Source organism: Melanostigma gelatinosum (genome assembly GCF_949748355.1).
Source record: "Melanostigma gelatinosum genome assembly, chromosome: 17".
NCBI classification, from domain to species: Eukaryota; Metazoa; Chordata; class Actinopteri; order Perciformes; family Zoarcidae; genus Melanostigma; species Melanostigma gelatinosum.
This window is the reverse complement of record NC_136650.1, coordinates 1,201,841-1,227,931: the sequence shown is the minus strand read 5'-3', so window position 1 is coordinate 1,227,931 and position 26,091 is coordinate 1,201,841. Positions and strand designations below refer to the sequence as shown.

General features: G+C 40.1%; 1 protein-coding gene across 1 annotated transcript in view; it reads left to right on the top strand.

Annotated features, from left to right (window-relative positions):
• Nucleotides 1–26,091, top strand: part of thsd7aa (thrombospondin, type I, domain containing 7Aa) — a gene marked incomplete at both ends in the record, with an annotated part of 241,311 nt that overhangs the window by 141,927 nt on the left and 73,293 nt on the right. The window contains 11 exons of the mRNA XM_079288528.1: nucleotides 3,256–3,371; nucleotides 4,876–5,008; nucleotides 5,501–5,604; nucleotides 7,108–7,302; nucleotides 7,602–7,868; nucleotides 10,368–10,546; nucleotides 11,073–11,206; nucleotides 14,404–14,557; nucleotides 15,159–15,300; nucleotides 15,451–15,566; nucleotides 15,660–15,777. Coding sequence (XP_079144654.1) covers nucleotides 3,256–3,371; nucleotides 4,876–5,008; nucleotides 5,501–5,604; nucleotides 7,108–7,302; nucleotides 7,602–7,868; nucleotides 10,368–10,546; nucleotides 11,073–11,206; nucleotides 14,404–14,557; nucleotides 15,159–15,300; nucleotides 15,451–15,566; nucleotides 15,660–15,777 — 1,658 coding nt within the window. The remainder of the gene's footprint in view (nucleotides 1–3,255; nucleotides 3,372–4,875; nucleotides 5,009–5,500; nucleotides 5,605–7,107; nucleotides 7,303–7,601; nucleotides 7,869–10,367; nucleotides 10,547–11,072; nucleotides 11,207–14,403; nucleotides 14,558–15,158; nucleotides 15,301–15,450; nucleotides 15,567–15,659; nucleotides 15,778–26,091) is intronic.

Genomic DNA, 26,091 nt, shown 5'->3' with positions numbered 1-26,091 from the left:
CTTATGATGGAAGCTTGAGTTTATTTTATGATGGAAGCTTGAGTTTATCTTATGATGGAAGCTTGAGTTTATCTTGGAAGCTTGAGTTTATCTTGGAAGCTTGAGTTTATCTTGGAAGCTTGAGTTTATCTTATGATGGAAGCTTGAGTTTATCTTATGATGGAAGCTTGAGTTTATCTTATGATGGAAGCTTGAGTTTATCTTATGATGGAAGCTTGAGTTTATCTTATGATGGAAGCTTGAGTTTATCTTACGATGGAAGCTTGAGTTTATCTTATAATGGAAGCTTGAGTTTATCTTATGATGGAAGCTTGAGTTTATCTTATGATGGAAGCTTGAGTTTATCTTATGATGGAAGCTTGAGTTTATCTTATGATGGAAGCTTGAGTTTATCTTATGATGGAAGCTTGAGTTTATCTTATGATGGAAGCTTGAGTTTATCTTGGAAGCTTGAGTTTATCTTAGAAGCTTGAGTTTATCTTGGAAGCTTGAGTTTATCTTATGATGGAAGCTTGAGTTTATCTTATGATGGAAGCTTGAGTTTATCTTGGAAGCTTGAGTTTATCTTATGATGGAAGCTTGAGTTTATCTTATGATGGAAGCTTGAGTTTATCTTGGAAGCTTGAGTTTATCTTATGATGGAAGCTTGAGTTTATCTTATGATGGAAGCTTGAGTTTATCTTGGAAGCTTGAGTTTATCTTATGATGGAAGCTTGAGTTTATCTTGGAAGCTTGAGTTTATCTTATGATGGAAGCTTGAGTTTATCTTATGATGGAAGCTTGAGTTTATCTTGGAAGCTTGAGTTTATCTTATGATGGAAGCTTGAGTTTATCTTACGATGGAAGCTTGAGTTTATCTCATGATGGAAGCTTGAGTTTATCTTAGATGGAAGCTTGAGTTTATCTTATGATGGAAGCTTGAGGTTATCTTATGATGGAAGCTTGAGTTTATCTTGGAAGCTTGAGTTTATCTTATGATGGAAGCTTGAGTTTATCTTATGATGGAAGCTTGAGTTTATCTTGGAAGCTTGAGTTTATCTTATGATGGAAGCTTGAGTTTATCTTATGATGGAAGCTTGAGTTTATCTTGGAAGCTTGAGTTTATCTTATGATGGAAGCTTGAGTTTATCTTATGATGGAAGCTTGAGTTTATCTTATGATGGAAGCTTGAGTTTATCTTGGGCTCCAGACCAATGAAGGTGAAGCTTGAAGTGAAACTTCAACAGTTGAGTTATCAATCAGTAGAAAAGAAGAAAGCAACTGTGTTATAAACTCAAATGTACTGCACTAGCCTGTTGAAGTAATCGAAGGAACAAATGATCCACGACTCAAAACACAGTAAATCTGAACAACAAGCTTAACAATCTGTTGCTAGCTGCAGCTAATGTTCAGATGTTGATGAAAGCTTCAGCACTTTTAATGTGTTCGCTTTTAGATTCAAAGAGAGTTTTGAATCGAGTTGTTGCGAGGCCTCTGACTGGCTTCTTCTCTAATGAGTGGCACGAATGAGTCTATGAGTGTTGTAGTATGATGAAACATATCGGTATCATATGTTTCGATAAAAATCAGCAAATTTTAATTTTTGGATTCTGGTTCCAGAATCTAAATTTCCCTTCAAATCGTACATTCGTTAAACTTGAATTAAATCACCATATTTCTCTGATTGTGTTTAAAGACGTTAAGTTGACAGATATCATCGGCTGGGCATATCACTCACTACTGAGTGATTAGGATAGAACTAGACAAATAATCCCCAAAATAATGCTTACAAATACAAATCCCAGGACTAATCTGGACAACATTTTGGTATCAGAAGCGGTTTCTGGAGTAGTATGGACTGATCCCATTGGAGTGGGCTTTGGGTGCATGCAGGTAGGTTTGAATGGAGAGCAACAGCGATACTCATCAGTACTCATCAGCAACCCAATTGTCAGGCAGGAATTCGGCTTTTTAATGGTTTAAAATGAACCAGTAAACTGGCTACTTGTGAAACAATTGGTTGTTCACATCTTCTCTCAACTCAACTCCAGTCTAGCGTCTCAAGCGGCTAATCGGATTGCCGAAGAGGCTAAAATGTTGTCAGACTAATAACCGATGGTGTCCGAGGTTGCTTCCCTTTGTAGAGTGAACGGCAGCCTCAGTGTTTGCTTATGGCACGTTGTGCCGTTTAGTCTCCTGGTTAGTCTGTTGTTGCTGGTGTCTGGCAGAGGTGTTGGCTGATGAGCTGTTCCAAGCATCTGGGTCTCTTTCCCCCCTGAAGGCATCTGCTGGGAACATGCATTATCTATGTATTTATTCAACAGAACGAGAGCATTATTCTGGCAGTTACTACGCAGGGAAAGCCCCCCCCCCCCAGCCCCCACGCTGTGTATGGAGATTAATCTGACTTTTTATTCCTTCCCTTACTCCTAAACCTACTGTTACATGCCGAGCAGTGAGCCCACAGCCTTGGGACACACTTTCACATCAATGGAGACAGTGGCACCCGCTTTCACCAGCAGCACCAGCTGCGGCCAGGATGTGAGGGCTGCCGTCAGTCAACAGAAATTGGCATTAGATCATTCTAATGCATTAGGATGATTAAAAAAAGACGAAATATGTATTAGGATTTGAATTAAGTGTGTGGTTCAAATGTGGTAAAAACTGTGATTTTTGAATGTGTGTGCATATATCACATGTTTTCCATAGAGCTTCTGCTCTTCTAACATTTTAATTGGCGATCTGCAATTCTGAGCAGAGCTGATTTCCAGGTTGGCTCGACACAGAGACGACGTCCCGACGCTTCTGTGGGGATCTCAGGGTTTGGGAAAGGGTTCAGTTTCAGTGCAGCCTGGCAAATCACTACTGATGAAAGGAAATTCTTTTTAGAATGCAATCATCAACGAAGGGATCATTTAAGAAGCAATCAATTAAAAGAAAGTTGTTAAAGTCAAATGTACTGTTTTTGGAAGGATAGTCTCGACTCTAACCTCTTTGTCTTAATAGCAGTAGTTAAGGGCTAGAACATGGACAATATATCATTGAACATTAAGAATTGTAGAAAGGAAGTGTCTGTCTTCACAATGCTATGCTGCAGTGGACACACACACACACACAGTCACAGTCTCACAAAATGATCCAGAGCTGCAGTCGGGCACATTGGGAGTCTCCCAGTGAACTCCCAGCATGGCTCCTTGGGCTCTGATCCAGCACATCTCTGTCAGATACTAAAGGGTTCTCTGTGTTTGCCTGAGCATGTTAATGATCTCCTTCCAGGTGTCCGGAGAGTCTGCGCCCAGACACCGTCAGGCCCTGCCTGCTGCCGTGCAAGAGAGACTGTATCATCACCCCGTACAGCGACTGGAGCCCCTGCCCATCAACATGTCAAGCAGGTAGCTCCAGCTCTTTGTTGGCTTCAGTACACACAGCGAGGCCATACGAGGTGTCACACCAGTGTCAAGAGAGGGAATGCATTAAAGCCTGTATGACTGTGTTTCTCAATTAATAAAGCAAGTGTGCTCATCATTATTCCAGCACCGACAGAGAGATAATAAAATCATCATGCACAGTGAGACGGAATACCAAAAGATCTGATCGGATTGTGACATGTTTCATAAATGTGTGTGCAGCATCAGTCTATACTAAACGGAAAATATTGGAATAACAAGACAATTCTTAAGTGTTGAACATCATAGGACAAGGACTTTGACTTTTGTCTTCTTCCTAAAGGTCTCTTATAAGGGGGTAGAGAATTCTTACCATGTTGGTAGAGACTGTTGTGTGGAATCAGACGGGGAGGGCTACCTCCACAATAAACAGCTGCTGGAGATCCTGACACTGATGGTGAAATTGGAAGCTATTTACCAAACAAATAGGTTATGTCAAGAAAGAGCGCTCCAAACAACTCTCAGCCTCAACGCTGTGCAGCTGTTATTCCCCTGAGTCTTGCTTTATGTATCAGCATAGTTACTCCCCGAAGGCATCTGCAGAACAAATACTGAACTCACCTCATTATATGTTCAGTATTTCCATGTGTATCCGTGTGTCTTGCTCTGAGAATGAGAGCAGATCATCTATTACCAGCTTGGTTAGTGTTTCTGTCTCCTGCTCCTCCCGTCATGTTCAGGGTCCTGCAGGCTCGTGTCAAACCTGCTTTTTACCAGCACGTATGCATAGACACGCAATTACAAATTGATGCAGTTTGCGTCAAAATATTATCATAATAATCCTTATATTTAAAATCTCGCTTTATGATTACCATGTTTTGATGTTTTCTTTATATCAAACCTGATCCAGTGAAGACTGTCTGCTTCCACAGCATGACTTTACATGGTGGTGATTCACCAAGTTAAAGGAAATGGAGGCTGAGCTCACTGCTCACTATCAGCTGAGGCTCAGGAATGTCCAGTGCCCCTCGGTGTCTGATACTGACACACTGGGGCACCCTTCAGTGTCTGTATGAGACACGCCAGGCTTTCAGCGAACTCCACTGTAAAGCCATGCTCGCCGTTAGTAGACAGTCAGAGCAATTGACGTCGTATAAAGAGCAAGAAAGTCTGCAAAGGGCAGATTTGGACTCGGGATGATTGGGATCCCAGGTCGATTGTATTAGCCTCCCTTCGAAGTGGTCAATTCTAGTGAGCAAATAGATACATTACAAATAGATAGGGTTCGTAACATTCAGTCTACATTAACACATTTAATGAAATACAGCAAATAGTGCCTTTTGAGATGTGGACATGCTGGAACTCAAGAAGAGGCCTCAGCATTGTTCACTCTACAGCATTTCATATTCAACATTTAACCTCAGTTGCTTGTTTATAAGTGTGTTTAGGTACACTGAGCTGAAACTACACACTTACATTTACACATGTGTTTGCTTGTGTCTTCGCTTAGGTGGTAACACCAAGAAGAAGCAGTACAGGAAACGTATTATGATCCAGATACCAGCCAATGGTGGACAGGACTGTCCTGAAGTTCTGACCCAGGAGAGAGAGTGTGATGCTCCATCTGTCTGTCAAGGATACAGGTAGGCTGGTCCTGTTCAACATTTAAACTCCTGCAAACATTACGCAGTGACAACCTCGTAGTTGTAATTACAAGTCGGAGTTGTGGGTCATGTTGGATGCCGGTGATGTCCTCAAATGGCCAAAAGAACTGCACACAAGCGAATCGTCTGCAGTTATTTTTAATTAAATTCTGACTTAACTCAAGTCCATTGCTATCACATGGCATACTCTTGCACCCTTTTGACCATGGCCTTCATTGTGGATTATGACAAGGCACTGAGTCGATGTTGCTGTAGTGGAGGATTGATTGTCCTCAAGACTATCATCTTGGTGATTGCTCCATCCATTGCTTTATTGAAGGAGGTAATGAGATTGCTTCTAGAGATTGCTAGTGAGGCATTTAACTCTTATTCTTACCCATCGGATCCAGGATATGAAAGTGGCCACCATTCACTCCACCCTGCATCTGATTGCTAAACAGTTCTGATTCTCATACATATTTCTTCTTTTAGATGGAAAACCCATAAGTGGCGAAGATGCCAGCTGGTTCCATGGTCAGTACGTCAGGACAGTCGTGGAGCTCAGGAGACCTGTGGGCCCGGACTGCAGGTTCGGGGTGAGGACACACACACAGACACATGCACACAAACATTCACACATGTTGAGTTCTTCTTCATATGAACACATTCGTTCACAGAGCAGGAAGAACAGCCTAATCAAAAAGGCATGAGATGGAGCCGAGATGTGCTTTCAGTGGGGATTTGGGAACACTGATCAGATCCTCCCATACGTGCTCTATTCCATAGAGCCTGGAGTAGAACAGTGGGCATCAGAGCAGCACCTGGGGGCTGCACACCACTTTCATTTAGCTGTAGATGTCACGGGACTGAGAAGAGTCTCAAATCTCTCTCTCGCTACAAAACGAATGAACGATATGGGTTTCAATGACAGGGGTGGGTAGAGCATCTCACAACAACACATGACCTGTGGCCTGAGTGAGTGTTGAAGCAGACAGTTGACTTGCTATCAGTGGACACACTCAGACTCCTGTCTCAGAGACAGAGACCATTATCAGATTCCAATGATGAGCATCCTGCTCCTCCATTACCTGTAATAGTATACTCTGAGCTGAAGAGACACAATTCAATACAAGCCTCTTACATTCACCCATTCACTCAATACAACGTGTGGAAGGCAAGAGACATTCTACTGGTATGTCCCATGGATGTGTGTGTGTGTGGGGGGGGGGGGCGGGGTTAAGAAAGGTAGACGGAGTGATGACGATTGGGTGTTTTTATTGTCAACATATTGTCAACATATTGTCACCGCCAGCAGTGTGTTAACCACATCAAGCTAAGATAGCTGATGCCACAGTACAACTCCCAGTATCTCCATGATGTACGACTTTATACTTGTATAAGACAAATGTACCTTTTTGCTCCACTACGTGTATGTGAAGGCTACAGTTACTTTACAGATTTAGTGTAGATGAGCTCATGAAATATGACGCAACGACCAACGTTATGTAAGATAGTTTAGATTAACCCTATCTTGTCAACTACAATAATATATATGTATGCAACAACTCATGTTGTTCGGCCCCAAAGCCTCATCAAGTAAATCCAAATGCTCATCAAATCGACACAGCATGAACAATACATTGCACAGTACATTGCATAGATATTAGGGACTTACTCAATGTCTTTCAGGAAGTCATGGGGCATGTTTCTCAACAATGTAAAACGTGGATCAACTTTTGTAATGATCAAAACTTCCAGAGGAACATACAGTAGCTCTTTGCAACTTACATTTCATTATAAACAACATCCTCATCATTTCGTTTTCTAAACGAATGACTCACACAGGAGGCGGAGCTGTAGGAGGTGATACATCCAGTATTGTGTAAAATGCACAGCACACTGCTCTATGTACTGATGAAAGCATGTTGTATTCACTGGATGATGGTAGGGGCAGACTGTCTCAAAGCATAGTGTATATTGGAGTGTTAGTGTGGAGCGTCAGACTGTGGACACACGATGACTCTTATCTTCTCATCATTTAAATCAGAGTTGACCACGACCTTCCTCATCAAATTCTCTTCACTCCTTTACCACTGTAGCTGTTTCGTGCCGGAAGCAGGACGGTGGGCAGGCAGACGTTGAAGCTTGTCTTAAGTTTGCCAGCTCCATGCCGCCTCTCACACACCCCTGCCAGCTGCCCTGCCAGGAAGACTGTCAACTCAGCAGCTGGTCCAAGTTCTCCTCCTGCACAGCCGATTGCGTGGGTGTCAGGACCCGCAAGAGGATGCTGGTCGGTGAGTGACGGACTTTGATTTTAAACTGACTTCCAGATTACATCAATCGTTAGAGGAAGATCAGTGGATATGGAACATTTTTAATTTTAATTTTGTATTTGTGTAATATGAGAGGGCTACAAACAACCCTGTTCTTTTCTATATGTAAATCTCTACACTTCCACAGGGAGCGGTCACTAAACTGCCTCAATGAAAGAGCCGGGGGCTCCAAGCCTCACTGAAGGACCAACAATCATGAAATGGTTTTAACCTAAACCTTAATTAAGTTAGGGGTTAATGTTTTGTTTTTTTTGTTCCAGGGAAGAGCAAAAAGCATGACCAGTGTAAAAACAACCAGATGTACCCCCAGAGCGAGACCCAGTACTGCCCATGTAACAAATACAACGCCCAGCCTGTGGGCAACTGGTCGGACTGTGTCCTACCTGAAGGGGGCCGCGTGGAAGGTCACCTGGGCATGAAAGTCCAAGGTGACATCAAGGAGTGTGGCCAAGGATATCGTTACCAGGCCATGGTGTGCTACGACCAGGACAACCGCATAGTGGAGACCTCTCGCTGCAACAGCCATGGTGAGTTGTCCATGCTCAAAAACCCTCTCCATGGTTAGAAAACACAGATTAAAATGACAACAAATCATTAACCCAGTGGTAAACAAGTTCATAAGTTACAGCGTTTTACTAAGTGTGTCAGTCAAAGAATGCACCAGCTAAATAGTGAATCCCAAGAGGATACCGCACTCATACCTTGACGCTACAAGTACCGAACTGTACGAGCGATACAAACAGCTCTATGAATCTGACCCCTTTGCTGAAACTACCACCGAAGTAGGTGAGAGACTCATGACCTCCATTTCAGAACGCCGCCAGCTGACATGGAAAAACCTGCTGGAGACAACTGATATGGCAAAGAATAGCAAAAAGGCATAGAGCCTCATCCGAAAAATCAACGATCCATCAACCGCAGCTCGGCAACAGTGTACGACCACTGCCAACCAAGTTGCACACCAGCTGCTGCGCAATAGGAACTACTACTCTATTACGAGCGCAACCACCTACATGCCAACCCTGCAAAGACCCAAGTCTGCTCCTTCCATCTCAGGAACCGTGAAGCCAACCGACCACTTAACATCAAATGGTCTGGAACACCACTTGAGCACTGTACCCACCCTGTCTACCTTGGAGTAACCCTGGACCGTACTCTCCTTTAAGGAGCACATCAACAACACAAAATCCAAAGTCGGTTCCCGAAACAACATCCTACGGAAACTGACCGACTCCAAATAGGGAGCCACAGCACACACATTAAGATCTACTGCTCTGGCCCTGTGCTATTCCTCTGCGGAATATGCATGCCCAGTTTGGGAGAGGTCAACCCATGCCAAGAAACTTGACCCAGCACTAAACAGCACCTGCCACCTGATCGCTGGCTGCTTGAATCCCACCAACACAAGCAACCTTCACCTCCTCGCTGGCATTGCCCCTGCTGATATTAGACGGGAAGTTGCCAGCCGAGTCGAGAAAACTAAATCTACGAGTGATGAACGCCATCTCCTCCATGGATGTCACCGGCCCAACGGCTAAAATCAAGAAGAAGCTTTCTCAGCCATGTCCAGCCCCTAATAAAGACTCGGGAAGAAACCAGACTCCAACTGTGGAGGGAAAAGCTTGAGAATGACCCTCCTCCAACTGTCATGGAAATACCGCCCACTGAAAACCTTCCCCCTGGCCCAGAAGCACCATGGGCTCAATGGAAAACACTAAACCACCTCAGAACAAGAACGGGACGATCAAAAGCTGCTCTGGTCAGATGTGGCTACAAGGCTGGCCCAACCACATGTGAATGTGGAGAAGCAGACCATACTATGGAGCATTGCCTTGTCTGTCCTCTACTACCCAACCCTTGCATCTCAAAATACCTTGCAGTGTTCAATTAAAATGCAAAGGACTGTGTAAAGAAATGGGAAACTGTCATATAACCATCACGCTTCAGTGAAATGAAAAGAAGAAGAATAGTGAATCCATCTCCATTACTTCTCCATCATAAATGATTGCAACAAGTATGCCCAGTAGCTTATTGTGGATACTGTTAGCTGATACCTCATCTAGCTGACTTTGAGGCTCTTCTTCTCTTCTACTGTTACGTTATATGTCAGCATACACCACGGATTTCAGGATTAACCCATTTTCCCACACCCCCACACCACATTAGTAACGTGGACATTCAACACATCCCCAGTTGGCAGAAAGTGATAATGGCAACATTTGTTCTCGAGACTGAATGGCTGGGTTCAGAGACCTGGGTTCTCCCTCTTCCTCCTTCCAACAGTCACCTTTGATTTGTTCAACCAAAGAACAAGTATTGGCCTTTGTGAGGCTCGTATGTGTTGTTGGGGAAGATACTGACAATCAGCCTGTTGTTGGATGTAACTTATCTTAAATGTGGAGCTAAAAAGAGACAGACCCTGAAGCTGAATAGTAGTCATTTCTTCACAATCATTTTATTTATTTCTATCATGTGAAGACTTTATATATATTATCTCACTGAAATATGTTAAGTCAGCTAGAATTGTTCTTCAATGAGCAATCCTGTCCCAATACTTGAGATCATTCGCCCTCAATCGACAGGACAACTTGGGAATGCATTGCTTTTGCAATACATTTGCTTGTCTGCGTTGGCTTTGCTCCCGGTATGGGGCTGCTTGATGGTAACCGGCTGTAACTGTAAGAAGATACCGGACTCAGAGTCGCTACTGCTGCTTTCTTTCTCTCAGATTTCGGAGTCCTGCATTGGTTCTTTTCTGCTGGAGAGCACTGTGGTAATAACGCAGTACGGTTTTGCTCCCTTTGGCTGATGGATGTATCTTCAGGCTACAGCTGTACTTCAGTGATGTTTGTTTATGGCAGGAGTCAGGGAAAGCATCATATGGTTGAATCTAGAATCATCATCAGTGAGTAATGTTTGCTGAAGAAGTCGCTGATTAGCACCGAGGCTGGTGGTCTGTTTTGGGAAGAAAGTCAGTTGTTCTAGTGTTTGGATGTATAAGTCTGCTATCATCTGATTGGTTACAGGGTACATCGAGGAGGCTTGCATCATCCCATGTCCATCTGACTGCAAACTGAGCGAGTGGTCAAACTGGTCGCGCTGCAGCAAGTCCTGCGGCAGTGGGGTCAAAGTTCGCTCAAAGTGGCTCAGAGAAAAGCCCTACAATGGTGGAAGACCGTGCCCTAAACTGGACCATGTCAACCAGGTGAGACAGGTCCCACTTCAAACGGTGTGATTGTGATGTTTCAACACAATATTACGCCTGAATGCTTCTCTGAGGTTGAGGCTAATGTATTTATAGTGCCAGATGAAGGCTACTGTTATTAATGCCTTGAATGTACAACAATCTGAATCACTTTTCTCTGTTTTCCTTTCTCTGCTCTGATGAATGCTTTCCATCCACAGGCTCAGGTAAGCTTATTTTTATTTCATTTATGTTTTTAACCCTTTTTGTAGCAGTTATCTTGGGACTTGATCTTCTCTTCAATTCTGAAATTGTGTTTGTGTTGCGTTTAGTGAAATTGTGATAATAAATGCCCAACGAATGAATGTATACATTTGATGTTGTTCTTGTGAATCATTTTTAATTCCTCATGATAACTGCAGATCAGTTCCATAGTTGAAGGAAACAAAATATATCTACAGTTAAAAAACGTTTGTTGCTAAACGACATGTTTCCTGCACAGAATCAGAGCCTAAATGTCATGTGTGTGTGTGTGTGTGTGTGTCAGGTGTATGAAGTGGTGCCGTGCCTCAGTGACTGTGGGCAGTATGTCTGGGTGGCAGAGCCCTGGAGTATGTGGAAGGTCAGCAATGTTGACCTGAAGGATAACTGTGGTGAAGGCGTTCAGACCAGGAATGTCAGGTAAGATCAAACCATGTCATGTTCTCAATCTGCATTCTTGTCAGTACTCGTGTACTCGTGGATGTTTTTAATGTATTCAGTTTACATTCAGTTTTAAATTCCAATTCATACTCTGCATTTAGACAATTGAAACGTGTGTGAGCTTCGGGTAGATCCCAAAGTAACAACTTAAAATGCCTCTGATGTTTTTGGAGATGGGATCACAGTATTGTTTCAACTTATATTGTGTTCTTTGTGCATAAGAGATGATGATTGAGATATTACATTTATTGCCTGTTATCTCTGTCTCTGTGCATGTTAAACCTTCTGCTGCAGCTTTTAGGTTCATCTGAGGGAGTTCAATTCAGATTTGTCTCATGTTGAAAGTATTGAAAGTATCACATGGTAGGATTGCTGTTGTGACTTTTACGTGAAATTGACCAGAGAATTTCAGAAATTAAACCGACATGAGACAGAAAATATATGCTGTTAGGTGCCGTGATAATCAGCTCAGTGGACAGGCTTCTTTCCAATAGTAGTAGAAACGTGAGGCCAATGAGGACGTATCTTAAACTTGCATTCTCTCTAGTGTCCACCAGGGGGCGACTCCTCTGGTTGTATAGACGTCTATGAGAAAATTACTCTACTTCTCTCTTGATTTATTACCTCAGTAAACATTGTAAACATGAGTCTATGGTCTCAATCGCTAGTTTCAAGTCTTCTTCAATACAGCATGATGTTAATTTAGTACATTATGGTCCATTCACTAGCTTAGGCCCCCACTTCGGCCGGAGCGAGCCTTCGTCGGTTGTTTGGAGTGTGAGGAATGGTTGATGGCGATTTGGCCTGATGCGGTTTGGGAGAGGCTTAGCTGAGGATCCACTGCGGCTCCCGGGCCTTGCAGAACCCCCAAAATAAGCCTGTGCGCTGGTCGGCAAGATCGAGTGAGGATTTGTGGGTCTAAAGACGGCGTTGGATATGGCAGAACCGATGTTGGACGGGTGTCTGCAGGAGGGCTGAACTCCTGGAATGGGAAACGAGAAAGCCATGGCATTGCGGTGGCCCAGACGTGAGCTGCATCGAGGACGGGTGTCGCAGCGTCATTTGATGATTGGGTAACCGACTGCTAGGTTTGTCAGGAGTTTAAGGAATGGACTGCTGGCCCCACGTGATGCTGTGGCTACTATTGGTCCGATTTCATAGCATGGGGGGGACGACTTGGCATCTGCTTGCAAGATCCGAGGCTGGTCTACGGCAAACGTCGGCCATCGTGGAAAACCCCCAAAAGACGGCAGAGGGAGCGGCATCGTTGTTGGCCAATTGTGTGGGTCCATCGCTGGAAGCTTTTTTTTTTCTCCTCTTCTCTTTCTCTCTCTTTCTTCTTCCTTTCTTTTCTCTCTTCCTCTCCTTCTTTCTCTCTTTCTTCTCTACTTTTCTGTCTTTCCTTTCTCTCTCTTTCTTTCTCTCTCTCTTCTTCCTCTTCCTTTCTTCTCTCTTCCTTCTTTCCTCTCTTCTTTTTCTCTCTCTCTGTGATTCGTTGTTGCTTGCTGCGGTTCGTTGTTGCTTGCTGCGTTCAGTGGTTGCGTTGCGCTTAGAGAGGGGGACAGCTTAGAGATGGGGACAGAGGCAGGAAGACCTGGCAACCCGGTGCCAGGAATCTGCCTAGTGGGAAGAGTATGCGTAGTAGGAAAAGCGGGATAGGGGAGGGGGACGGAGGAGAGGGAACCTGGCAACCCGGTGCCAGGAATCTGCATAGTAGGAAAAGCGGGATAGGGGAGTGGGACGGAGGAGAGGGAACCTGGCAACCCGGTGCCAGGAATCTGCATAGTAGGAAAAGCGGGATAGGGGAGGGGGATGGAGGAGAGGGAACCTGGCAACCCGGTGCCAGGAATCTGCATAGGGGGAAGAGCATGCGTAGTAGGAAAAGCAGGATAGGGGAGGGGGACAGAGGAGAGGGAACCTGGCAACCCGGTGCAAGGAATCTGCATAGAAAAGCAGGATAGGGGAGGGGGACGGAGGAAAGAAGACCTGGCAACCCGGTGCCTAGGTACGGCAGAAGAAAGATGGTGTAAGAGAACAGTGAAGGAACAGCTTAGAGGGGGGGGGGGGACAGCTGGCAGCTGGGGACATTCCTGGCGAAGGAGAGAGCTGGATTTACATTTCCGTTGTCTACGTCAGGAGGTAGCGGGTCTCCCTCTGCCGCAGAGATGTGAGTAACAGGCCATGAGTCCGACTCTTCGTATTGTCAGATCTCTTCGTATTGTCAGATCTCTTCGTATTGTCAGATCCTGGTGGGTGGATGCAGCTGGTCGGCGAAGTGGAGATCGCGGGTTTGGCTGCCCGGAACCTCTCGATGGCGGTTGGCGGTGTCCTCTGCGTGGTGTTCCGGTTGCCGTAGTGTTCCGGTTGCGAGTGCAGAAAACACGAGTGTGCCGAGGCTTAGAGTGGGTAGGTATTTATAGGAGTGTGGCCGGAAGTGGGCGAGTGGCTGAGGTGTGGTCCTGCTCCTGAAAGTTTTATCTCCAATTTAGAGTCACACAGACCATAACGCAGGGGATGCTTTAGGGCGGGGCTACACGCTGATTGACAGGTCTCTACTATACCGTTGTCCAATCTGGGAGTACGCCGTGTTTTGTTCTTAGAACCCTTTCACAGTGTAGATTCAGTTGAAGAAAGTTATCTGTAACCTTTTTGGTTGCCCATCTTCTTCGGCAACCAGTTATACTTCGCTCCAATCTGTCGTCACTTCTGCTTGCAAAAAAACAAGATGGCGGTGGCTAAAATGCCAAACTCAAGGCTTCAAAGGGGCAGTCCACTAACCAATGGGTGACATCCCGGCAACTGTGTCCACTTCTATGTCGATGGAAAAGACAAACAAATCTCGATATCCAGTGTTTGAAGACCGGAGGAAGCTGCAGTTGCTCAAAAAATTTACAAATCTTTGGCATTGTTTTAAAATTTGGAAAGTTAGAATTGTTGTGCTTAATTTGGAGAACAGCAAACGCCTCAAACGCCTGAGATGGCAAAAAGGAACGGTGATGACATCGGATATATTGAAACATGTATCTGAATCAGAACCCTACGACAGTTTCTCAAAAACAAAAACATCACCAATCAATTTATTTGAGGATTCTGTCTTGGGAAACAAAACTAATCACAAAAGGAGGAACTTGATACTGTAATTACTTCTTAACTTGGAATCCCCACCTTGTGTCCAGATGTATGCTGAACACTGTAGATGGGCCCTCTGAGCAGGCGGAGGACTACCTGTGTGATCCAGAGGAGATGCCTCTGGGGGCCCGCAACAGCCGGTTGCCCTGCCCAGAGGACTGTGTGTTGTCAGACTGGGAAGCCTGGAAACCATGTCCACTGGTATACATGACATATTACTTTCTCTGTCAATGCTTTGTGTTCACACATGAGGTAAATGGTCTTCAAACTGTCTCTTTCACAAGCGTTTATCACAAATCACACTCGCTGCATGAGGCAGAACTATACATCATGGTGTTGTCTGCATAATAATAATAATAATAATAATAACAATAATAGTAATAATTAATTAGTTTGAGCACAAATATGCAAAACCTGAAAGTCCACTCACATATCTGCTGCTTGTGTTTGAGTCTGTGGCAGAAGGGGAGGGACCAATCACAGTCAAATCTGCTCACTGTTGCCCCTCTACAAAATGTCTTTGTTGTTTTGATCCCAATCAGATGTTGACCAGGGTTCTGTGCTTCGGAGTCAGTGTGCAGACATTACTCTCTTTAATGAAATGCTGGAAATGAAGTTGTATGAACATGAGTAGGCACAACGCAAAAAACACATCATCTTTAAACATGTTGAAGGAAAACGTTGTGAAAGGTGTTTATTTTAATAATGTCTTGAATAGAGACGAGGAGATGAACAAAGTCTATTTATACATGTACTGCATCAGTATGGCTGATTAAGTCATGGTCCTCTTTCTGCTCCTTAGCCATGCAGTGGGAACAGTTCTCGAGAGAGGAGCGCTTACCCACTCCGACAGCCTGGAGAGGAGAAGGAGTGTCCTCCAACTCAAGAGACGGAGCTCTGCAAACTCAACAGCAACTGCTTCCACTACTCCTACAACATCACTGGTGAGACTCATATAGAGCGTCAACAATATGCAATTACCAGAGGCAGGGTAATTAACATGACATCTTTGCATTAAAAGCGTTTAATGCTGGTGCTGCATGAGGCTGTTTGTCTCTGTGAGTTGTCTCTGCTGATGAAACGTCTCCATGCAGATTGGAGTACCTGCCAGCTCAGTGAGAGAGCAGTGTGTGGAAACGGCATCAAAACCCGCATGCTGGACTGTGTGCGCAGCGACGGCAAGTCTGTAGACCTCAAGTTGTGTAAAGAGGTGAGTGTTCCTTTAGTTTTTAGTTTTTTCTGTTAACGCCACTGTTTATTTGTTTTGGTCAAAGAGTAGCTACAACCATGTTTTCTCTTGCAGCTGGGCCTGGAGAGGAAATGGCAGATGAACTCTTCCTGTATTGTGGAATGTCCCGTCAACTGCCAGCTTTCCGAATGGTCACCATGGTCTGAGTGCACCCATGCCTGTGGGCTGGCAGGTGTGTGCAGTACTCCTCTCTTTTTAAATTCTCAAAAGAAAAATCATATTCATCCCACTCACCTGACTCATGGTCTTCTGGAGAGCTCCTGAATATGTGATTCCATTGGCCTACCACAGTAAACAATTTGATATGGGAGTCAGGCAGGTATCTCAACCAGGTGTCCTACAGGTACAGTCTCAATACAGATTACTCCAGAAACCACGTAAATGACACAATCTTCAATGTAAAGGGACAGTATGTAGGATTTGGTGGCATAGTGCTGTGGTTGCAGATTGCATGTAACGGAATACACTTCCTCTCAATCCTCCCTTTCCAAGACTGCAGTAACATGAGCAGGCGAGTGCAAAGCCATGGTAACGCTGTTCTCGTCACCCTTCTTACCGTAACAACACTACTTTAGGAACAACGGCAGTCAGTTGGCGGCTGACGGCGCCGATGTACTCTGTGGCTCATGTTGCTGCAATTTCATAATCGTGCCGTAGGACGGCAACAGGCTCTCTGGAGCCTGTGTCTGGTTTGTCCGCTCTGGGCTACTGTAGAAACATGGTGGTTCTGTTGAGGATGAAACTCACCCCAACGTGGAGGAGGCCAGACCACACGTGTCTCAGCTGCTTCTTGCAGTTCACACGCTGCAATAATAAATCGACCAGAACTGGTTTACAGTTAAAAGGAATTTAATCCCACTGATGCAAGTACGATTACAGTTAAACATTGGAGTACATACTCCTATGAAATATTACAATATTAACCCACTTTGGAAAAAACTACCTCTGGTCCCAGGACACAGCCGTCCCAGGCAACCACACGCTAAAAGAGGCAGAAAAACACTTCTATCCCGTCCACATATTCGTTCACGACTCCTCCCCTTCCGTCTAGCTCAATTTTTGTTAGCTAACTTCTCTATGCACTTCAGTAAACGCCTGTCTCCACGACTCTCTTTCCTAACACATTCAATGACGGTCAGTTATTGCTTAAGCCCTTCTACAATAATCCTTCAGTATAAAAGTTAAACTTCTGCAACTTTGGCAGAAGCTTCATGTCTTATTAGCTATTAATCCTACAACACTTTATGTTTATCTTAATTATGCATTCCCAATACACTTATGATTATGACTAATTATGAATTCTTAAATATGAATCATTGAACACTTTTATGATAGCTACTAAACACAGTTCTATGCTCAAATTTCTTACAGTTCAACACAGCCGACTCCATAAAGAGGACCTGCTCCCAATGTAGATATGAAGTACTTACTCTAAGCTAACAAAAACATTATCGTAGACGTCGATGCTATTGTATTAAATGTCAAGCCGCTACTGCTCCCATGATGCCGCCGTGCTTTCTTAAATCACACACCGGGGCGGCATTATGCAGCCGTTGCGTGGTTGAGTTTGAAAAAGCAAAGCCGGCTTCACGGCAGATCTTCTTGATGGCAGTATTGCGGAATCTCTGTGTGAAAGGGGCTATAGTTATGAATATCATATTCCATTCCTGCTAATAGATCCCCCTGAAAAGCTACACACTGGCCCTTTAACCAATCCAATGCTACCTCTTCCCACGTCTTTTGATAACGTGCTTTCTTAGCTGCTGCAGAGATCAGCTCTCAGTGGTCGGCCTCTCCTCCGGTGATGATGGAAACCAGAAATGCTTCATGATGTGAGAAACAATGATGTTATAGCCCTAAACCAACTGAGTGACGGATAATAATGTCTGTGCATGTAATTCCATAGGATCAGGCCATTGATTGGCGGTCCATTACGAGTGTGTGCTCTGGGGCTAAGGGAGCACTCTGCTCTCCACGAGTCCTTGAGAAGAGCCAGAAGCAACAAGAGCAAATAGTAGACATGAAAACAATACAGGCTTTAGCTACTGTGGTAACCTTAATCTGTCCCCAGGCGAGAAGGATTTTCTGTCCTCGTACGGAGAACCAGCAGGTAGGCCAAAGGAGCAGAGGACTTCCTCGCTTTCCTTCCTCTGTTTCTTTTTATCTCCAGGCTAGCTGCGAGGACATACTTTCCTGGAAGGGTTCGATTATTTTCCAGAGCCAGGAATAGCAATGATCTGGATTTGTGATTTCAAACAAATGTTCATACCTGGAAGCAGCAAGGTAATGTTATCAGTCAGGCGGTGTAGAAACACAGCTATTTCCCTGGATGTGTCCAACCTGTGTGCATACATAATCATGACATTGTCTGTTCTCCAGCCAAACACTGATAGTGACAGGTGGCACATGCCTTTTTTTTTACCCAGCAGCCCTCACTGCCACCCACCACTCAACCCCAAACACTGCCATGGCCGCCCGCAGGGAGACTGCTGAGGCATGAACATCGTAATGGAGCGTGATAACGGCCTCCTGTCGGCGTAGGGCGCTAGCAGCTTCTGCAATAAAACCAGAGAACAAAGAAGCACACAAACATGATGCAAACAAACTTTGAACAGATTCACTTGAGATTTGGGCAGGATGTGTAAGTGGGTCATTTTTAAGGTAATACATTCACTTTGACAGCGTTTGGGTGCGACGGTGGCTCAGTGGCAGAGCAGGGTCGTCCTTAAATTAGAGGATAGATCCCCGGCTCCGCTAGTCCATGTCCATGTGTCCTTGGGCAAGACACTTAACCCCAAGCTGCTCCCGTAGCTGTGCCTATAGTGTATGAAGGAGTCCTGATGGGCAGGTGGTATCAGTGTGTGAATGGGTGAATGATGACATGTAGTGTTAAAGCGCTTTGAGAGGTCGGAAGACTGGGAAAGCGCTATACAGTACAGGTACAGTCCATTTTTACATTTTTTGTCTGTCCCAGGGGGTCAAGCAATGATTTAATGCAGCAAGCATGTGATTGGCTGAGCTGCATCACGTGACGTGATTTGCAATGCATTGGTAGTGCAACAAACTAATACAAATACAATAAGTGCAAAAAACTAGTATGAATACAATAAGTGCAACAAACTGATACGAATACACTAAGTGCAACAAACTAATACAAATACAACAAGTCCAACAAACGAGTATGAATACAATAAGTGCAACAAACTAATACGAATACAATAAGTGCAACAAACTAATACGAATACAATAAGTGCAACAAACTGATACGAATACAATAAGTGCAACAAACTGATACGAATACAATAAGTGCAACAAACTAACACGAATAAATAAGTGCAACAAACTAATACGACTACAATAAGTGCAACAAACTAATATGAATACAAGAAGTGTAACAAACTAATACGAATACAATAAGTGCAACAAACTGACACGAATAAATAAGTGCAACAAACTGATACGAATACAATAAGTGCAACAAACTGATACGAATACAATAAGTGCAACAAACTAATATGAATACAATCAGTGCAACAAACTGATATGAATACAATAAGTGCAACAAACTGATACGAATACAATAAGTGCAACAAACTAACACGAATAAATAAGTGCAACAAACTGATACGACTACAATAAGGGCAACAAACTGATACGAATACAATAAGTGCAACAAACTAATATGAATACAATAAGTGTAACAAACTAATACGTATACAATAAGTGCAACAAACGAATATGAATACAATAAGTGCAACAAACTAATACGAATACAATAAGTGCAACAAACTAATATGAATACAATCAGTGCAACAAACTAGTATGAATACAATAAGTGCAACAAACTAATACGAATACAATAAGTGCATCAAACTGATATGAATACAATAAGTGCAACAAACTGATACAAATACAATAAGTGCAACAAACTAGTATGAATACGATAAGTGCAACAAACTGATACGAATACAATAAGTGCAAAAAACTGATACGAATACATTAAGTGCAACACACTAATATGAATACAATAAGTGCAACAAACTAATATGAATACAATAAGTGCACCAAACTAATACGAATACAATAAGTGCAACAAACTGATACGAAAACAATAAGTGCAACAAACTAACACGAATAAATAAGTGCAACAAACTGATACGAACACAATAAGTGCAACAAACTGATATGAATACAATAAGTGCAACAAACTGATATAAATACAATAAGTGCAACAAACTGATACGAATACAATAAGTGCAACAAACTAATATGAATACAATAAGTGCAACAAACTAATACGAATACAATAAGTGCAACAAACTAATATGAATACAATAAGTGCAACAAACTAATACGAATACAATAAGTGCAACAAACTAATATGAATACAATAAGTGCAATAAACTAATATGAATACAATCAGTGCAACAAACTAGTATGAATACAATAAGTGCAACAAACTGATACGAATACAATAAGTGCAACAAACTGATACGAATACAATAAGTGCAACACACTAATATGAATACAATAAGTGCAACAAATTAATATGAATACAATAAGTGCAACAAACGACTACGAATACAATAAGTGCAACAAACTAATATGAATACAAGTGCAACAAACTGATACGAATACAATAAGTGCAACAAACTAAAATGAATACAATCAGTGCAACAAACTGATATGAATACAATAAGTGCAACAAACTGATACGAAAACAATAAGTGCAACAAACTAACACGAATAAATAAGTGCAACAAACTGATATGAATACAATAAGTGCAACAAACTGATACAAATACAATAAGTGCAACAAACTGATACAAATACAATAAGTGCAACAAACTGGTATGAATACAATAAGTGCAACAAACTAATATGAATACAATAAGTGCAATAAACTGATACAAATACAATAAGTGCAGCAAACTGGTATGTATACAATAAGTGCAACAAACTAATACAAATACAACAAGTGCAATAAACGAGTATGAATACAATCAGTGCAACAAACTAGTATGAATACAATAAGTGCAACAAACTAATACGAATAAAATAAGTGCAACAACCTGATACGAATACAATAAGTGCAACAAACTAATATGAATACAATAAGTGCAACAAACTGATACAAATACAATAAGTGCAACAAACTAGTATGAATACAATAAGTGCAACAAACTGATATGAATACAATAAGTACAACAAACTAATATGAATAAGTAATAAGTGCGACAAACTAATACGAATACAATAAGTACAACAAACTAATATGAATACAATAAGTGCAACAAACTAATACGAATACAATAAGTGCAACAAACTGATACGAATACAATAAGTGCAACACACTAATATGAATACAATAAGTGCAACAAACTAATATGAATACAATAAGTGCAACAAACTAATACGAATACAATAAGTGCAACAAACTGATACGAAAACAATAAGTGCAACAAACTAACACGAATAAATAAGTGCAACAAACTGATACGAACACAATAAGTGCAACAAACTGATATGAATACAATAAGTGCAACAAACTGATATAAATACAATAAGTGCAACAAACTGATACGAATACAATAAGTGCAACAAACCAATATGAATACAATAAGTGCAACAAACTAATACGAATACAATAAGTGCAACAAACTAATATGAATACAATAAGTGCAACAAACTAATACGAACACAATAAGTGCAACAAACTAATATGAATACAATAAGTGCAATAAACTAATATGAATACAATCAGTGCAACAAACTAGTATGAATACAATAAGTGCAACAAACTAATACGAATACAATAAGTGCATCAAACTGATATGAATACAATAAGTGCAACAAACTAGTATGAATACAATAAGTGCAACAAACCGATACGAATACAATAAGTGCAACAAACTGATACGAATACAATAAGTGCAACACACTAATATGAATACAATAAGTGCAACAAACTAATATGAATACAATAAGTGCAACAAACGACTACGAATACAATAAGTGCAACAAACTAATATGAATACAAGTGCAACAAACTGATACGAATACAATAAGTGCAACAAACTCATACGAATACATTAAGTGCAACACACTAATATGAATACAATAAGTGCAACAAACTAATATGAATACAATAAGTGCAACAAACTAATACGAATACAATAAGTGCAACAAACTGATACGAAAACAATAAGTGCAACAAACTAACAAGAATAAATAAGTGCAACAAACTGATACGAACACAATAAGTGCAACAAACTGATATGAATACAATAAGTGCAACAAACTGATATAAATACAATAAGTGCAACAAACTGATACGAATACAATAAGTGCAACAAACTAATATGAATACAATAAGTGCAACAAACTAATACGAATACAATAAGTGCAACAAACTAATATGAATACAATAAGTGCAACAAACTAATACGAATACAATAAGTGCAACAAACTAATATGAATACAATAAGTGCAATAAACTAATATGAATACAATCAGTGCAACAAACTAGTATGAATACAATAAGTGCAACAAACTGATACGAATACAATAAGTGCAACAAACTGATACGAATACAATAAGTGCAACACACTAATATGAATACAATAAGTGCAACAAATTAATATGAATACAATAAGTGCAACAAACGACTACGAATACAATAAGTGCAACAAACTAATATGAATACAAGTGCAACAAACTGATAAGAATACAATAAGTGCAACAAACTAAAATGAATACAATCAGTGCAACAAACTGATATGAATACAATAAGTGCAACAAACTGATACGAAAACAATAAGTGCAACAAACTAACACGAATAAATAAGTGCAACAAACTGATATGAATACAATAAGTGCAACAAACTGATACAAATACAATAAGTGCAACAAACTGGTATGAATACAATAAGTGCAACAAACTAATATGAATACAATAAGTGCAACAAACTAATATGAATACAATAAGTGCAATAAACTGATACAAATACAATAAGTGCAGCAAACTGGTATGAATACAATAAGTGCAACAAACTAATACAAATACAACAAGTACAATAAACGAGTATGAATACAATCAGTGCAACAAACTAGTATGAATACAATAAGTGCAACAAACTAATACGAATAAAATAAGTGCAACAACCTGATACGAATACAATAAGTGCAACAAACTAATATGAATACAATAAGTGCAACAAACTGATACAAATACAATAAGTGCAACAAACTAGTATGAATACAATAAGTGCAACAAACTGATATGAATACAATAAGTACAACAAACTAATATGAATAAGTAATAAGTGCGACAAACTAATACGAATACAATAAGTACAACAAACTAATATGAATACAATAAGTGCAACAAACTAATACGAATACAATAAGTGCAACAAACTGATACGAATACAATAAGTGCAACACACTAATATGAATACAATAAGTGCAACAAACTAATATGAATACAATAAGTGCAACAAACTAATACGAATACAATAAGTGCAACAAACTGATACGAAAACAATAAGTGCAACAAACTAACACGAATAAATAAGTGCAACAAACTGATACGAACACAATAAGTGCAACAAACTGATATGAATACAATAAGTGCAACAAACTGATATAAATACAATAAGTGCAACAAACTGATACGAATACAATAAGTGCAACAAACTAATATGAATACAATATGTGCAACAAACTAATACGAATACAATAAGTGCAACAAACTAATATGAATACAATAAGTGCAACAAACTAATACGAACACAATAAGTGCAACAAACTAATATGAATACAATAAGTGCAATAAACTAATATGAATACAATCAGTGCAACAAACTAGTATGAATACAATAAGTGCAACAAACTGATATGAATACAATAAGTGCAACAAACTAGTATGAATACAATAAGTGCAACAAACCGATACGAATACAATAAGTGCAACAAACTGATACGAATACAATAAGTGCAACACACTAATATGAATACAATAAGTGCAACAAACTAATATGAATACAATAAGTGCAACAAACGACTACGAATACAATAAGTGCAACAAACTAATATGAATACAAGTGCAACAAACTGATACAAATACAATAAGTGCAACAAACTAAAATGAATACAATCAGTGCAACAAACTGATATGAATACAATAAGTGCAACAAACTGATACGAAAACAATAAGTGCAACAAACTAACACGAATAAATAAGTGCAACAAACTGATACAAATACAATAAGTGCAACAAACTGATACAAATACAATAAGTGCAACAAACTAGTATGAATACAATAAGTGCAACAAACTAATATGAATACAATAAGTGCAACAAACTGATACGAATACATTAAGTGCAACACACTAATATGAATACAATAAGTGCAACAAACTAATATGAATACAATAAGTGCACCAAACTAATACGAATACAATAAGTGCAACAAACTAATATGAATACAATAAGTGCAACAAACTAATACGAATACAATAAGTGCAACAAACTAATATGAATACAATAAGTGCAATAAACTAATATGAATACAATCAGTGCAACAAACTAGTATGAATACAATAAGTGCAACAAACTGATACGAATACAATAAGTGCAACAAACTGATACGAATACAATAAGTGCAACACACTAATATGAATACAATAAGTGCAACAAATTAATATGAATACAATAAGTGCAACAAACGACTACGAATACAATAAGTGCAACAAACTAATATGAATACAAGTGCAACAAACTGATACGAATACAATAAGTGCAACAAACTAAAATTAATACAATCAGTGCAACAAACTGATATGAATACAATAAGTGCAACAAACTGATACGAAAACAATAAGTGCAACAAACTAACACGAATAAATAAGTGCAACAAACTGATATGAATACAATAAGTGCAACAAACTGATACAAATACAATAAGTGCAACAAACTGATACAAATACAATAAGTGCAACAAACTGGTATGAATACAATAAGTGCAACAAACTAATATGAATACAATAAGTGCAACAAACTAATATGAATACAATAAGTGCAATAAACTGATACAAATACAATAAGTGCAGCAAACTGGTATGAATACAATAAGTGCAACAAACTAATACAAATACAACAAGTGCAATAAACGAGTATGAATACAATCAGTGCAACAAACTAGTATGAATACAATAAGTGCAACAAACTAATACGAATAAAATAAGTGCAACAACCTGATACGAATACAATAAGTGCAACAAACTAATATGAATACAATAAGTGCAACAAACTGATACAAATACAATAAGTGCAACAAACTAGTATGAATACAATAAGTGCAACAAACTGATATGAATACAATAAGTACAACAAACTAATATGAATAAGTAATAAGTGTGACAAACTAATACGAATACAATAAGTACAACAAACTAATATGAATACAATAAGTGCAACAAACTAATACGAATACAATAAGTGCAACAAACTGATACGAATACAATAAGTGCAACACACTAATATGAATACAATAAGTGCAACAAACTAATATGAATACAATAAGTGCAACAAACTAATACGAATACAATAAGTGCAACAAACTGATACGAAAACAATAAGTGCAACAAACTAACACGAATAAATAAGTGCAACAAACTGATACGAACACAATAAGTGCAACAAACTGATATGAATACAATAAGTGCAACAAACTGATATAAATACAATAAGTGCAACAAACTGATACGAATACAATAAGTGCAACAAACTAATATGAATACAATAAGTGCAACAAACTAATACGAATACAATAAGTGCAACAAACTAATATGAATACAATAAGTGCAACAAACTAATACGAATACAATAAGTGCAACAAACTAATATGAATACAATAAGTGCAACAAACTGATACAAATACAATAAGTGCAACAAACTAGTATGAATACAATAAGTGCAACAAACTGATATGAATACAATAAGTACAACAAACTAATATGAATAAGTAATAAGTGCGACAAACTAATACGAATACAATAAGTACAACAAACTAATATGAATACAATAAGTGCAAGAAACTAATACGAATACAATAAGTGCAACAAACTGATACGAAAACAATAAGTGCAACAAACTAACACGAATAAATAAGTGCAACAAACTGATACGAATACAATAAGTGCAACAAACTAATACGAATACAATAAGTGCAACAAACTAATATGAATACAATAAGTGCAATAAACTAATATGAATACAATCAGTGCAACAAACTAGTATGAATACAATAAGTGCAACAAACTAATACGAATACAATAAGTGCATCAAACTGATATGAATACAATAAGTGCAACAAACTAGTATGAATACAATAAGTGCAACAAACCGATACGAATACAATAAGTGCAACAAACTGATACGAATACAATAAGTGCAACACACTAATATGAATACAATAAGTGC